We start from the raw sequence: 15,139 nt of genomic DNA, 5'->3' as shown, positions 1-15,139 counted from the left end.
TCATTCCCTTGTAAACTCTACTTCCTGAAAGAAACATTAATGAATTAATGAAATAAAAATTTCAGATACAGGATTATTAGGGGAAAAAAGACAATCTCCCTCATAATCATTATCAAATAATATCTTCCTCATTACTTACATTTAAGAAAGCATAAAAGTCATCTATAGCATGTTTTTTTTTTTTTAAATGTATGAAATGCTTCAAAGTAACCAGAAAATTTCTGGGGCTTTTTAGCCAAAGAACCTCACTTATTCTTTACTTATTAAAAAAATCCTAATTGTTATTTAATATTACTTTCTTCTTCTTTCCTATTATGAGACAGTATAAAATACTTAATGCACAGCAAGTATTTATATACAAATTAGTCATTATTACTATTAACCAACATGCATTCTCTATAATGGGAATGATTTTGCAGAATGTGTTCAGAATTCCTAACTGTGAGAAAATATTCAAGGTGTTCCTTGAGAATTGACTTTGCAGTTTATATGCTGTTAAGTTTACCTTTAGCTAGAAGCTGCCTAGGACAACGTGATAGTTTTATACCTGGGAATATATGGTTCTGCAGGAGGAGGGGGAATGTAGAGATCCTGGAGGGCAGAACTGTCTCTTTTGGTGGGTGTACTGATGGTGCTGGAAGGCGTGGCAACGCTGCTTGTGGGACTTCTAGGTATAAGAGGCTAGTTAAAATGAAAAAGAAAATACATACGCACACAAACAACACACAAAACAACAACAACAACAACAACGACACATAGTTATCATTTTAAAATTATCTATTTCTGCAAAGTTTTTGAACTTGGCTGAAATCAAGAAACATGTTATTTAGTACATGGATATTCCTTTCAATCTCCAAAAACAAATAGTATGGTAAAGGTTTCCACTTCACTCCCAACTCACCTTAATCTATGGTATAACCACTGAAATACTATTTCTAAAGCAAAAATACCATGCAGTGTTTCAAAATGGGAAGACTTATCTCACAGTTAGAAACTTATTTAAATTAAATTAACTTTGTCAGAATTCCACCTTTAAAAGAACAATAATGATGAGTAACTCTGAAAAGAATTAGCTCACTCACATCCTGATTGATGTATGAGAAAGCTATTTCAGATCTTCTCCCAAAAAAGATAAACCATATTTCTAGGTTAGTAAAATGTTACAGATGCTCAGAAAAGGTTACAAAAGTGGGAGTATGAAAGGCCAATACGAGAGTATTTGCTAGAAAAATGTACTTTTTTTCTGTCAAAATAAGCATAGCTGTCTTCTCAAAGCCAGTTTATGGTATATCATCAAAAGTATGGTAATTATGTAACACAATCATTTCACCATTCATAGGCATACACATTTATCTATCATTTAAAATAATCTTTAGTTGCATATATAGATCTCATTTTCAGGCCTGTATTTAAGTATTAAATAGGAGGTTATTTTCTTAAAGTTAAGAAGTTAAGATAATATACATACGGAATTAAGCAGTACATGAGGATGCATTAACTTAAGAGCACTCCCAATTCCAAGCTTCACAGCATTTGAAAATAATCTAGTGGTTTGTGAAATTATCCTGAAGTGAAACTAAAATTCACAAGTTTTATGTTTATCTTACAGATCTTAATGATTAGCTATGTATACAATTAACATATTAAAAATAAAATTTTAATGTAATCACAAACACAAAAATAATGATCACAAATGAACTGTATCTTCACATGACAAGATGTTGCCATTTTAGCCAGTATGAAAACTCTCTTAGCATATTTATATAGACTCACAGTTCTATTGTTTTAATATGCATTGCTAGACACTCAAAAAGTGGCATATTACAACTATTTTATATTGTGACAATACTTTTGTACAGATAAACAAAATTTGTTTAAAAAGCCAAGCATAAATACAATGGAAAGTACAATGTAAGTCACTGGGGTAGGCTACACAATTTAGGACTCAGTTCATGGTTTTGACCTTCCCTGTTACACAGCTCACCTTAATAGCTTGAAATCACACATCCTACCAAAATGACAGTTAAATTTTAATGTAGTGAAGTAGAAATTAAAGAAAGAGAGAGAGAAAGGGAAAAGGAATGATAATGTAATTTGGGAGTTTACAATATTCCACCTTATATGATATTTTAAAAAAGGTCCGAAGTTTTACACGTTAATTGAAGAATTGTAAGATATTATAAAATTACACAGTAAAGATTATGTTTTACTATGCTAATTTTGGCGTAGGGTCCAGTTCAACTATTCCTGTCTTTTAGAAACAAAACTTGAGGCAATGGAAAATCCTGAGATTATATAGGTAATCATAGGAGTCACCTGTACTGATGAATACCATAAATCCCAAGGAAATAAATAATTATTTTATTTCTAAGGATGCATTTCATGCCTCTACAACAAATCCTTGAATGGCAGATTCAACAATACATACATACAATCACTGTGATGTGACTCTGTTTATAACTGTTTTCCTCTCTGTCAGGACATCTTGGTTTTAAATACAGATGATGCTAAACAATAAATCTGACCAAAATTTTACCATAATAGAAATGTAGCAAAGAAAACATTCATTTAACAGAATATTATTTTCCAATTCTTTTAAACAGATACACCGTGAGAGAAAAACTAATATTCAGTATACTTTTAAAATGCTCTAATAGCTTTCTTACTTTTAAATATCCTAACACTGTAAATGAACTTAAAATCAAGTTCTAAAAACATAAACATGTAAACATAATCAAACTTAAATTTTTATTGTCTTCCCTCTCTCGTGGAGTCACTATTCTATTTTGAGGACTTTTCTTCTTTACTTTTACCATCTACAGAACTAAAGATAATTTTTCCTGGTTAGTACCTACCCTTCTTCTCCCCAAACAAAAAGGAAGGAAGGAAATAGTAGCAGTTAATGGTTACAAGCACATTTTAAAATAGATACACCTGAAGTGTGAGGTAATGACCAGGGGAATATTTTATTCTGCCTGAATTATTACCAGCATTGTCTACCTAGGGTACCTATGTCTTTTCCCTTCCAAGAAATGTAATTATTAGCCCTCAATTTCCTTCAAACTGCTATTTCTCTAGGTTTCTATTTTTAGCAAACAGTCCCTATCAATGTCATCAGTTAATGTTATTAGCCAAATTAGCACATACATAGAGGGAAAAGATTCTTAAATATGCTTAAATACATAACAGGTTTGATTATGCCATGCTGGTTCAACTAATTGAACTGGTTGAAAAAAATATTACTTCAGAGAAAAAAGAAATTAGTCAATCCTGTTGCTTAACTCACCTGGCTTGTTATTTTATTGACTGGTAAGTCACAGAAAATATTTCAACTGGTTTATCATGGAAATACTATCTGGCTCATCAGTATGCCTTGTGCCAAGTAAAGTTCATTGTAAATATTCAATATATTCAGTATATTTCTCTCTACTAATTGTGCTCTTTTTAACAAGCTAATCCAAGCTAAATAATAAACATTCGTTTTGAGATTTATATTTAAAAAACTAGACATTAAGCGATGGAAAAATAAAGTTTAGTAAAGTACAACCTTCATGGGAAAATAAAAATAACTACTTAACCCAAAGGGGTCTTTGTGATAATTTAAAATTATAATCTCTTTAAAAATTTTCTAACTTTGGACAAAAATTGAAAGAGCAAAAACTCAAATGACTAAATGAATGAAAAAGGCATTAAAGAACATTAGAAAGACAAGTAAAATTTGACCAAATCAAGTACAGAATAAATGATGTAATTAGCTAAAATTATCAGTGAGAAATTCCTAGTTGTAACAAGAGGCATTAAAAATACACCTACCACCAATAGCCACTTAAGTTTGTGAAAATGCACAGAAAGTAACAAATTTAGCTTCCCTCAACTCAAAACACAGAATTCTTTCAGCACAGGCATACTCCTTAGATTGAAAAAAAAAATCTAATGAGGAGGATGTAATACAAAAAGATAGCTTCTCCTATCCTGGCAACATTTACTTATAATCATTTGTTTAGAATATAGTATATGAAAAGTAGTTACTGTTGCACTACAAATAAATTTCAATTTAAGAAAAAAAGTAGAATTAAAGAGTAACATTCTTTTATCATTTTGACTTTCTCCTGTATTGACAAAATTTGAATGGGAAGAAAATTAGAACTATCAACACTATGGATAAAATGGATACAATACAAGGGGATTGTTTTAGGATTACATCTTGTTATTTAAAGTAAACATGAAGCTTCAGCATAACTTGATCTTCTGTGGTATGTAATCAAGTATGATATAGATCCATTTTTGATTCCATCCAAAGGGGTTTATTTTCTGGAAGGACTTTGTCATACCATTTAGTTTTCATTTCAATGGTCCTTTTGAGATGAAGCTCTCCTTCCACATATTCAATGAGACTCCAACAGGGAAGACACATTTGCATGTATGTTGTGACTCTTGTAAAACAAGTCTATGATAGATTTCTGGGGGCACTGGCATGCATCTCTTAAAATGTCCAAATCCTAAATAAAATGATCATATGTATCTCTTCAAACATATATTTATAACCTTAGGTCAACTAAGGATAACGTACTACTGTCAATTTGCTACTGTTAGAAATCTTCTAGGTAAAACTTATATTTTTCATACTGTCAGTTTGAATGTATAAATACTTCAAAATTGTGTCCTAAAATAGGGTATGACACAAACTTTCCTCTGAATTATTAGTGATAACTTCAGCAATAATATCCTACTCATCCAGCTTAAACATCATTGGAAGATTGTGATTGCTGTAAAATAAAATTTTGTAAGCTAAAGCTTTAAATCCTCTGATGGTTCAGGTCTCACTTTAAAGCCTCTGATTGCTGAGGTCTTTCCTTTGTGTGCCCCAATTTTAACATCTCTAAGGTAACTGAGCACATATGGAAGGTATTCGTGTACCTGTGAAATCTCTATAGTCTTAAAGACCATGAGAAAAGAACTTCTATACTTAAGAAACTACATTTGACGTTGAGGTTTTCCTCAAAACATTTTACATTTTAACATCTCTGGGCAAGCATATCTTAATTTAGTTGTCCCTCTTTCTATCAAGTGACCCAGCTTTGATAGAGCTTGAATGAAACCAATGGCATAAAAACAACTCCAACGTTAAAAGATTAAAACAGTGCATTACACATTTATGTAGTTAGCTCTAAAATTCACTAATGCCAAGATCACACAGAACTTGCTTTGCCTTCCAGTGGGGAAATACCCACTGAAATACAAATAATTACATCAAGTATAAAACCTGGCCATTTATTTTATTCGCTCTTGGGAATAAACACAGACTCAAATGGATCACAATACCCCATCATTCTAGCACAGAACATTCACATAAGTCCTTACTCAGTTCGAACACATTTTTAATTCCCAACACTAGTACAAGAACATTATTTTATATTGACTCTCTAATAATCTAAGCAAACGCTTCAGAGAAAATGTATCCTGAATTTTAAGCGGCAAGAATTCATATATAATTTTGTAGTTTCTTGACCATGTAAAGAAGGTTAAATCTAATTTGGAAAATTATTGAGAATACTTTTTTCTGGCCAAGCTTTTCATAAGTAGTCAATTATTTGAAAAGAACTGAAGCAAGGGAAATACATATATTCAAAATTCTCCCACTCTCAGTTCTTTCACAGCTTTTTCTAGAATGCAAATTTATAAATACAAAAGGTTTGAGTCTCCTTTTATAAGCATATAATTTTTCCTTTCCTGTCAGAATACAGAGAAAACAAGTGTTTTTTCCGACCACAGATTTGATCAGGAAACCATATCTACCTAGATTTAAAAATACAGATATATATGCCTAAAATATGTATTACTTATACAGCATATAACTAATAAAGACTTAAGAGTCATATTATAAAATGGCTTTTTCCATCAAATCATGAAATATTGCACATTGTATTGAGGCTAACACTAGTGTCTTTAATCCTGCATTGTCCAGCCTTATGGGCATAATTAAACAGCAACATTAAAACTGGACTTTCATTTTTTCAAATTACAGTAAACATCATTTTTGGGATGTTAACTAAAGAAAGAATGGACAATTTCTACATTATAGGTGATTATCTGTAGCCACTATTAAAATCTTGAAAGCATGTGGCTCAAAAATACAAATGTGACTTAGGTCCTTTGACTGATTTGCTTAAACACTGGTGAGCTAAAATTTGACAATTACTTACAGCTATTTACTCATTTGAGTATGTAAAACATACAGTTGTTTCTGGCTCCCAGTCAGCACAATTACATTTTTAGTTAAAATTTTATTTTCTTCACTAGGGCCATGCCTAATACTAGTTATTGCTCTCTTTAAAACAAAACTCTCAGAAACATATACATTTTTTTGTCACTAATTTTTTTTTCAGTCACATCGACCTGCAACTTGAATATTAAATTTTATTGTTACTTATGTATTTTGATTTTTCCAGAATGACTTTAATCATTCATATCTGTATGTATTTGAAATTGAATGCAATCAACATTCTCCAGTTGTTACACCAGCTGATAGACAAAATCGACTGTTATGACTCTTTTCTATTTATTTTCTGCTCAAAGTTATTTAAATGTGCTGTAAAAATGGCATCAAGGTAATGCTAAACAATAAAATTTAAATGGAAAAACACAAAATCGTACAAGTAACTATGGCATCAATTGAGAGATTTATAAATGAGAATACAATTTAGGAACATAATTATAATGTTACAGCTTGATGTTATTTTATATAAAAATGTCTTGAACAATATATGTCATTATGTTGAGAATTCCAGCACTGATCTTAGTGATCATTTCTGAGATGCATTCTCACCAAAAAAAAAAAAGCTGGGTTTTTAAATGTTTTAAAAATCATTGATTCCCAGTGATGATTCCAAGAAACATTCTTGGCAGTGTCCAGATAATTCTTCCACATATCTCTCATAAGAAGAAAGGGACACCACCCATCTATGCTCGTGGCCTACACATATTAATTTAAAACCACAAACATCTAAACATATACCTTGAGGTTTATCCACAGTTCTCTGAGGTTTTTTTTTTTCTTTGAATTAGAAGAAATTGATGATAAGCAATCACCATGCTTACCAAAATGCAGAAAATTAGTAGAGTGCCACTAAAAAGATGTTTTGAAAAGCAGCTCCCAGAAAGCAAGGAATCCCTGGTTTGTTTTCTTAGAATAACAGATTCTATCTCAGATGAGACATCTCTGCTTTTTACAAATGGGTGAAAATGACAACAGAATTAAAGGTTCCAGATATTATTAAATTTGCTTGTAGTATCTGACTAAGGGATGTTTAAGTCCTTCCGTTCTATCACAAAATATTTGAGAAATCAGGAATTCATCAAAAGAGTTGCCAATTTAATGAAATGTACTAATGAAATTGCTCTGTGAGTATGAAGTTGAATTGTATGCTTTTGTTTATTTGGCTATAATTTCATCAATGAATTTCAAAAGAAAATCCAAATCAAAATTCATCACCGTAGTTAATCAATATTGGAAGTCACTATGCTTTTAGTATTTTTAGAAATAAAACTACTACTTTAATTAAAACATGTGATATTCTTTGACAATCTTCTACCTTAGGATAGATAAGGTTGTTTTATTTCTATAGCTAAAAACAATTCCTTATAAGTTTAAAAAATTATTATTCCTTATGTTAGGATAAACTTGTTCATTAAAAAGATACATGTATTAGTGCCTACCTTCATACTACTACAAACTTTCCTATATTTTATCTATAAATGCTATCAGGTAAATTAAGCCTGGGATAGTATTTTCAAAAAGATTAAATAGACATATTGAGTTAAATAAATGCCACAGATTCTTTCCTTTTGTATCCTCTATTTTAAATAATTCTTGGTAGACTACTGGTACACCCTGTGAAAAAAGAAATAACCTCATTTCCATTTTTTCAAGTTTGAATGCTGAAGATTTATGTTTGAATGAGCTGATGGGCATTTTGGCTCCAGTGTATTTCTGCACCTACCAAAAGGAAGAATACAATAAAAATGGCACTCTTGTCTATGCAGAGGATTGTTACTACGTTTAGCAGTTACGTTTCACGTCTGAGGTAGTTCCTTAGGTACTAGGAAGAAAAGGTGACCTGAGATAAAGTAATGATTTTATGCAAAACTGCCTTCGAGATCTTCTCATCTTAGTATTTCTTTAACTTTTCCCCCTCTGGAGACAGTGTACCTTCATCCTCCAGATCCTGGTATCTTGAGATTTTGTCTATCTTTTGTATCAAAATCTATGATCTATAAAAATTTTGACTAGATAGTTTTCATTATGTTTTCAGGTGTCTTTGCATTTTAGCATAAGCCAGAACTTTAAGATCAATGAAGAATTCTGTAATGGTTCAATTTCAGGTCTTCTTCAGGGAGATTCGGTAGTGGTGTGGTATGTTAGAGGACTTATCCATTGTCATCACTCCTAAGACCTTGTTTTAGCCACTAGAAAATATTTAATTAATGCCAGTACTCTTTCCTCTGCTCTGTAAAAAGGCAACAACTGAAGTAATTTTCAAAAATGTTAGAAGCAGTCTCCCCTCCCCCAACCAATAGTATTATTTATCTATTGGTGGCTGACTTTGGCCAATAGATTTTAGGTGAACCAAATTCAGCTGAAATGACAAATTTACAAAAATGTCAATAGATATAGCACTTATATAATGCTGATTTCCTCCTTTTCAGATTTCAGCACTGTGAAAAAGTAAATTTACAAATACATGCAGCATAGCTGAATAAGCAATGACGAATAAAAATAATTAGTGATCTGATGAGGCACATTTCTCAGAATTTGGAATGGATCTAGAAACAGTGCCTTAAGAGTAAGGCACTTACAGGGTAAGGAATGATATGAAGGTAATTTTTAAAATTCAAGTCCTTTTTCTCTAGGTTTGAATACATATACCAAATGTATATGTAACAAAAAAGTTGGTCTTTCAGTTATTTTAGCATTTTATATAAAAACGATTCTTAACTGGGTACTGCCATTACCTTAACTCTCCACTTCAGTTTGTGCATGTGGAAAAGAATATAACAGGGGAATAGATTACAAACGCATGTGCTAGAGATAATCCTTCAGAGTGCATGGATCAACAAGAAACTAGGGTATTTTCGGTGTTTAATGTGAAATATGAGGGACTAAAGAAGAGGTATTAAATTTCACCTCATATATATTGAGAAGATAACCTAATGACTGAAAGTACAGGCCTCTTTTTCAGGGTTTCCACACCCTTACACTTTGAAGAAGGATCTTTGGGGAAGACATGGCAATAGGAAACTCCAGGGGGAACAAAGCAAATTATAACGCAGTGAGAAAAAAAATGATGTAATGGGAAAGTCTGATCTACTCATCTATGACTTCGATAATGAGGCAAACACCGACCTCTGAACTGTAATGATCATCAAGTATCTTTTAAAATAAACATATATGCAAGTCAAATGGATTTGGACATGTTAATTCAGTTTTACATATATTAACTTGAAAAACAGATTCACATTAAAATGTTAAAGGCCTTAATGTTGACACATATATGCGTTTTTATATTACTTAAGTATAATGCCAACGGCCAATAAGTAGTAAAGTTTCAAACAATGAGAAATCATTATAATCTATAAAGCCATTCATGTATAACGGAGAATTTTGATTTTTAGGAAAAAAATCTATGAATAATAAAAGGTACTAATATAGAGCTTAATAACAATTTACATAGCAGTGACAATAATGCATTTCATATACTGCTTTCCTTTTTAATATGAATAATGGGCCATGTTCCAGTTCAATGGGCAATCTAATTTTTTTTTAATTAACTTCTAAGAAAAGGTAATAGTCTCATTTTAAAAATGCACATTTTGTGAAGGACAAAAATTACTTAAGTTTAAAAATTATATCCTGACTGAAGTAGAAGAAAATTCATTACATCCTTGCCTTTCATCAATCAGAATCGTATTTTTATAACTTTGAAGATAATGCTTAATAAATATGTTATCAATGTTAAGAGCAACATTTCATGCTGAAGAGTGATGTTTCATGCTGAAGAAAAATGCAAAAATTCTAGTGCAACAATTTCCTTATTTTTGCCACCTTACAAGGTGGAAAGAGAAAAACGATCAGTCAGGAGGAATGTACAAGGCACATTTCTTTTTAAGAGATGGAGTCTCTGTTGCCCAGGCTGGAGTGCAGTAGCATGATCATAGTTCACTGCAACCTCATACTCCTGGGCTCACATGATCCTCCTGCCTCAGCCTCCCAAGTAGCTGGGACTACAGGCGCATACCACCATGCCTGGCTAAGTTTTTAATTTTTTGTACAGATGGGGTTATGCTATGTTGCCCAGGCTGGTCTTAAACTCCTGGCCTCAAGTGATCCACCTGCCTCAGCCTCCTAAAGTGCTGGAATTACAGGTGTGAGTCACTGCACCCAGTGTGTACTAGGTGCATTTTAATTACTAATATAAAATTTCATTTTCCTACTGTTTATAAATTACTATTACTATTTAATGAACTGATTTAAAAGAATTCTATAAACTATCACTTAGCTTCTTCTAAAAGAGTATGTGGGTATAACAAAAAATAGAAGATCATATCATAAAAATGAACCATCTTATTTTCATTCTATTCATATTTTGGAATGAAATAAATTGTGACCTTTCGGAATTATGCTTTAAATGTTTACAAATTAAGGCAGAGTTGTTTTTCATTTGGGTTTTAGATACTCTCGGATTTCATCACAATTAAGCCTATTAGAATAGCTGTGAAGAGATCATTTCACAAACAACTTTTCAAAAGCATACAAGATTAATCCATATGCTGCTGAGATGAGGCACAATAAAGAAGCATTACTGAGATAATCTATGGCTAAAATGATGGTGTATGACTTATGATTAAGCTTCATTACCTGCAGAGCAAGGGGCTTCCATCTCATATTTTTCAGTAAAGCTGGTGCTGAGGTAAGCATGCTCTGAGGTCGCTTTTTCAAAGTTAAGATAACACCACTCGGGTCCTCTCGTAGTGCATTCACCAAATTTTTCAACTGCCACCCCACCTGGTAACCAGCAAAATCATTACAATAAAATTGAGGTACAGTATTCAAAGATTTAATGTTCTCCCCCTTTAATAAGATTAGTAAAAAAAAAAAAAAAAAAAAAAAGTCACATAATTGGTGTACCATCCTATCAATTTTCAGGAGATACATACTCAAGAAATTTTATCTTTGAATTGATTAACCATGTTATTGCATTAGTCCATATCATTATGAGACAACATAATGGACATTTACCATGTCAAAGCAAAGACTAAAATGGTATCCTACCAATGGAGTACTTCAGAATGTAATGAAATTATGTCACCATTAATGCGGCTCAGCTGCTAGGTCTAGATCCAAGCTCTGTTCACCAGTATAGTTAAAAATCTATATGCCTGAAAACAAGGATTTGGCAATGTCCTCAGCTTACAAACTACACCACAAGCTTACTCATCACCATCTTTTAGAGATAAGTGGTACCAGTGTCTCTAAATTAGACTGATATTTTACTACCAATAGCTGGTACTGACATACCAAGGCAACATTCTTATGCATGGACAAGAGCAGCAATACAATAAGCCTTTTACCATGCTATAAAGACAGAACAAAAATAACAAGGTAACACTACTCCAATGAAGCAGCTATTGGAAATGTGTTCCAAACAACCCTATAAACTTAAAATATAATGTGCTAAATTTAATGAAGTCATCCTATTTGAATATCACCTAAAAACATATTGTGTAATTAAAATCAAAGTACTTGATAAATGTCTTGAAATCGGGCTCAACTGCATCCCGTTAAAATTACTTCACTCTTCATCCTTTTAAAATTCTGAACATAGAATAATTTTTGTTACTTTGCTTTGAAAACGGACTAGTGATGCAGTATCAAGTAACTGAAATCCTAGAAACTATGCTTTAAAGAAACACATTAAAATGTCTATTATTCCAAGTTGTTTTTTTAAAAAAAAATTTCACATTTAAAAGAGAGAAGAACCTTTTATCCCAAACCCTAATGGATTATACTTTTCCAGGATGTGTTATATAAACACACTAGGTCAAAATTTATCCTGAATTGCACGTAGGATTTAGCAAATGGTCTGAACAGTGATACAGTTTCTTCCTAGGCATCTAAGTTAAAGATAATTAGTGCCTTCTGTCTTTAATAATAATCATGTTTTTGACTGGGAGATATTTGTCAAGCCGGAGAGAATGAGCACTTCCACCAAAAGCAGCATAGACCAGACTATGAAGAAGAGGTAATCTGGAATGCGGCTATTATGGAATGGGGACTTTTGTATATTTAACAAGCATTCATCTAAATTGCAACATCAACTATAGCTGAATTAAGTGTTGGTGAAGTTAGAACAAACAAGAAGTGAGATGTTATAATGCTTAAAATCTCAGGGGGTCTCAGATATGAATCAAAATGATCATTATACTTGGATAACCTGAATGAGACTGCCAGTTTTTTTTGTTTTGTTTTGTTTTTAAAAATCACATTAATGTGGATCAACTACAGTAATGGAACTGGTCAAATGCCTCCCCTTACATGTAAGTGGGGACTATTATGTGCCCAAAGGTATATTACATTGATTCTGATTCCTCTGATAGCTGTGTAGTATCTGTACAGCCAAGAGTTAAAGCAAAGGGAGTTCAAATCCAACGGTTCATTTTGCTTGCCAAAAAAAATATGAATGCACATTTTGAATTACAAGTTTGGGGGGAGAAAACATACTACTTATACAAAGAGTTTGGGAACAACTTATTAATGATAACCACATTTTATTATTTAATTATTCACTCAAATAATTGCTAACTATACTAAAGTGGTCAATGTGATGGCCATAATCTTTTTTCCAGCACATCTATTCTCGATTTACACATTGATTTCTACTCACCAATTTTTCATTTTACTTATTACAAAATTTGAAGATTTTTAAGGCTAGATGGTATTTTCCTATGAAATTTTTAGTGCAATTTGATTCATCCTATTCTTTCACACTTTCTATGTGCTCTTTTCAAGAAAACAATTCCAAAAAATAGAATTGCTTTTTTTTTGACAGAGTCTCGCTCTGTCGCCCAGGCTGGAGTGCAGTGGCACGATCTTTGCTCACTGCAAGCTCCGCCTCCCGGGTTCACGCCATTCTCCTGCCTCAGCCTCCCAAGTAGTTGGGACTACAGGCGCCTGCCATCACGCCCGGCTAATTTTTGTATTTTTGTATTTTCAGTATTTCTAGTAGAGACGAGATTTCACCGTGTTAGCCAGGATGGTCTCGATCTCCTGACCTCGTGATCCACCCACCGTGGCCTCCCAAAGTGCTGGGATTACAGGCATAAGCCACCGTGCCCAGCTTAGAATTGCTTTTCTATCAGAAAGTAGAATTGGTTTCTGATAAGAAAATTCATTTGGGTGGATTTTAATTTTACAGCTGAAAGTTATTTAATGGCAGAAAATTTGGGTATCTAATTTTACTATTTTTAAATCAGCCTTTTATTATTTACATGACATTAACAATGTTTAAAACAAAAGCAAAGAAATATACATCAAGACTGTATATTATATATCTTTGGCTCCCAAATTCTACTTCCACTACCTTAAGGAAATGATTGGATAAAAGCACAAAAATAAATGTGCAACATACGTGTCACAGTACTGTTTAAATCAACCAAAAATTGTACATTATGTAAATGTATCCATGAGTAAGGGATATAAAAATTGTGTAAAAAAAAAGTAAGTTCCAAAATAGCAAACATAATTTAATTCCACTTTTGTTAAAGAATGTACATAAATATAGAAAACACCATTAATGGTGGTTCAATTAATGGGAGTAAGGACTTGCAATATATACTTTCTTCTTTATACTTTTAGTTCCTAAACTTTTGGCAATAAGTGTGAGTTACTCTTGTAAACAAACAAAACCAACAAAATACATGAACCTAGTCTATGAATAGCAACATTCCAATTAGAAAATAATAAATTTGATGAATTACCTAATCAGGACTGTTTGATATGGATGGAAAATTTCTACCAAAACTGCAGAACCAGAAAGGCAACACTACTATTTAAAACACAAAAAGGTGGTGACGGAGAAGTAAAATCTGCTCTATGCATTTATAAATATAAATTTATTATTCAGGTGTACTCAGTAAGTCAAGAACTATGCTATCCACTGATTTTTGATTCAGTGAATGATCTCAGTAGATACTCCACTTAAGTATTAAATCAGTTTCACTTAGAAATTATTAAATAGGAATGAAGCCTACTGAGTAATTTACAGCCTATGTGTAACATTTTTCTTAATAACATACGTAGGTTTTAGCTATATCAGTCCCATCCTAGTACTTGTATACACATAAACAGCAACCAGAGCTGCGCCTTTCTCATTTGAATAGTCCTTTTTTTCCTTAGTCCTCTCTCAAACTCCTTAAATTTGAATCATTTCTATCTTCTTTACCAAATATAACTCTTAACACTTTCCCCCCATTTATTGGTTTTGGTCATGTTCTACTAGAAGTCAAATATGACATGGTGCTAGAGCTCCAGTACAAATAATTCCAGTCTCTGGGATATTCTAACATACCTTTAGCCATATAAAGGTAAACATACCTTTAGCCATATAAAATATATAAATACGTGTTAATCATTTTTCTTTTCTTTTTTTCTTTCTGGTTTTTTTTTGAGACAGAGTTTCACTCTTGTTGCCTGGGCTAGAGTGCAATGGTGCGATCTTGGCTCACTGTAACCTCCGCCTCCCGGGTTCAAAGTGATTCTCCTGTCTCAGCCTCCCAAGTAGCTGGGATTACAGGCATGCACTACCACACCTGACTAATTTTGTATTTTTAGTAGAGACAGGTTTTCTCCATGTTGGTCAGGCTGGTCTCAAACTCCCGACCTCAGGTGATCTGCCAACCTTGGCCTCCCAAAGTGCTGGGATTATAGGCGTTGAGCCACTGTGCTTGGCCGTTAATCATTTTTCTAGGTTAGTTTTCCATTTTTTCATTTAAGTTTCTGGTTGTGGTTTAAAAATATTCAGTGTGTGAAACTTAAATTAGAAACCATGTAAAGATTTAACAGTAATACATAGAATGGCTGTAA

At 32.5% G+C, this 15,139-nt stretch overlaps 1 protein-coding gene across 8 annotated transcripts in view; it reads right to left on the bottom strand.

Moving 5' to 3' along the window:
- CNKSR2 (connector enhancer of kinase suppressor of Ras 2) overlaps window positions 1–15,139 on the bottom strand; it is a 286,232-nt gene that overhangs the window by 124,445 nt on the left and 146,648 nt on the right. For 4 of the 8 annotated variants that reach the window (XM_005593153.5, XM_005593154.5, XM_005593156.5 and 1 more), the window contains exons 9-10: window positions 10,916–11,062; window positions 548–681 (exon numbers count right to left, since the gene is read on the bottom strand). In XM_005593153.5, coding sequence (XP_005593210.2) covers window positions 548–681; window positions 10,916–11,062 — 281 coding nt within the window. The remainder of the gene's footprint in view (window positions 1–547; window positions 682–10,915; window positions 11,063–15,139) is intronic. The other 4 variants (XM_045383816.3, XM_045383817.3, XM_005593157.5 and 1 more) reach the window with 1 other exon arrangement.

The sequence above is a fragment of the Macaca fascicularis genome, chromosome X (genome assembly GCF_037993035.2).
Source record: "Macaca fascicularis isolate 582-1 chromosome X, T2T-MFA8v1.1".
NCBI classification, from domain to species: domain Eukaryota; kingdom Metazoa; phylum Chordata; class Mammalia; order Primates; family Cercopithecidae; genus Macaca; species Macaca fascicularis.
This window is presented reverse-complemented; position numbering and strand designations above follow the sequence as displayed.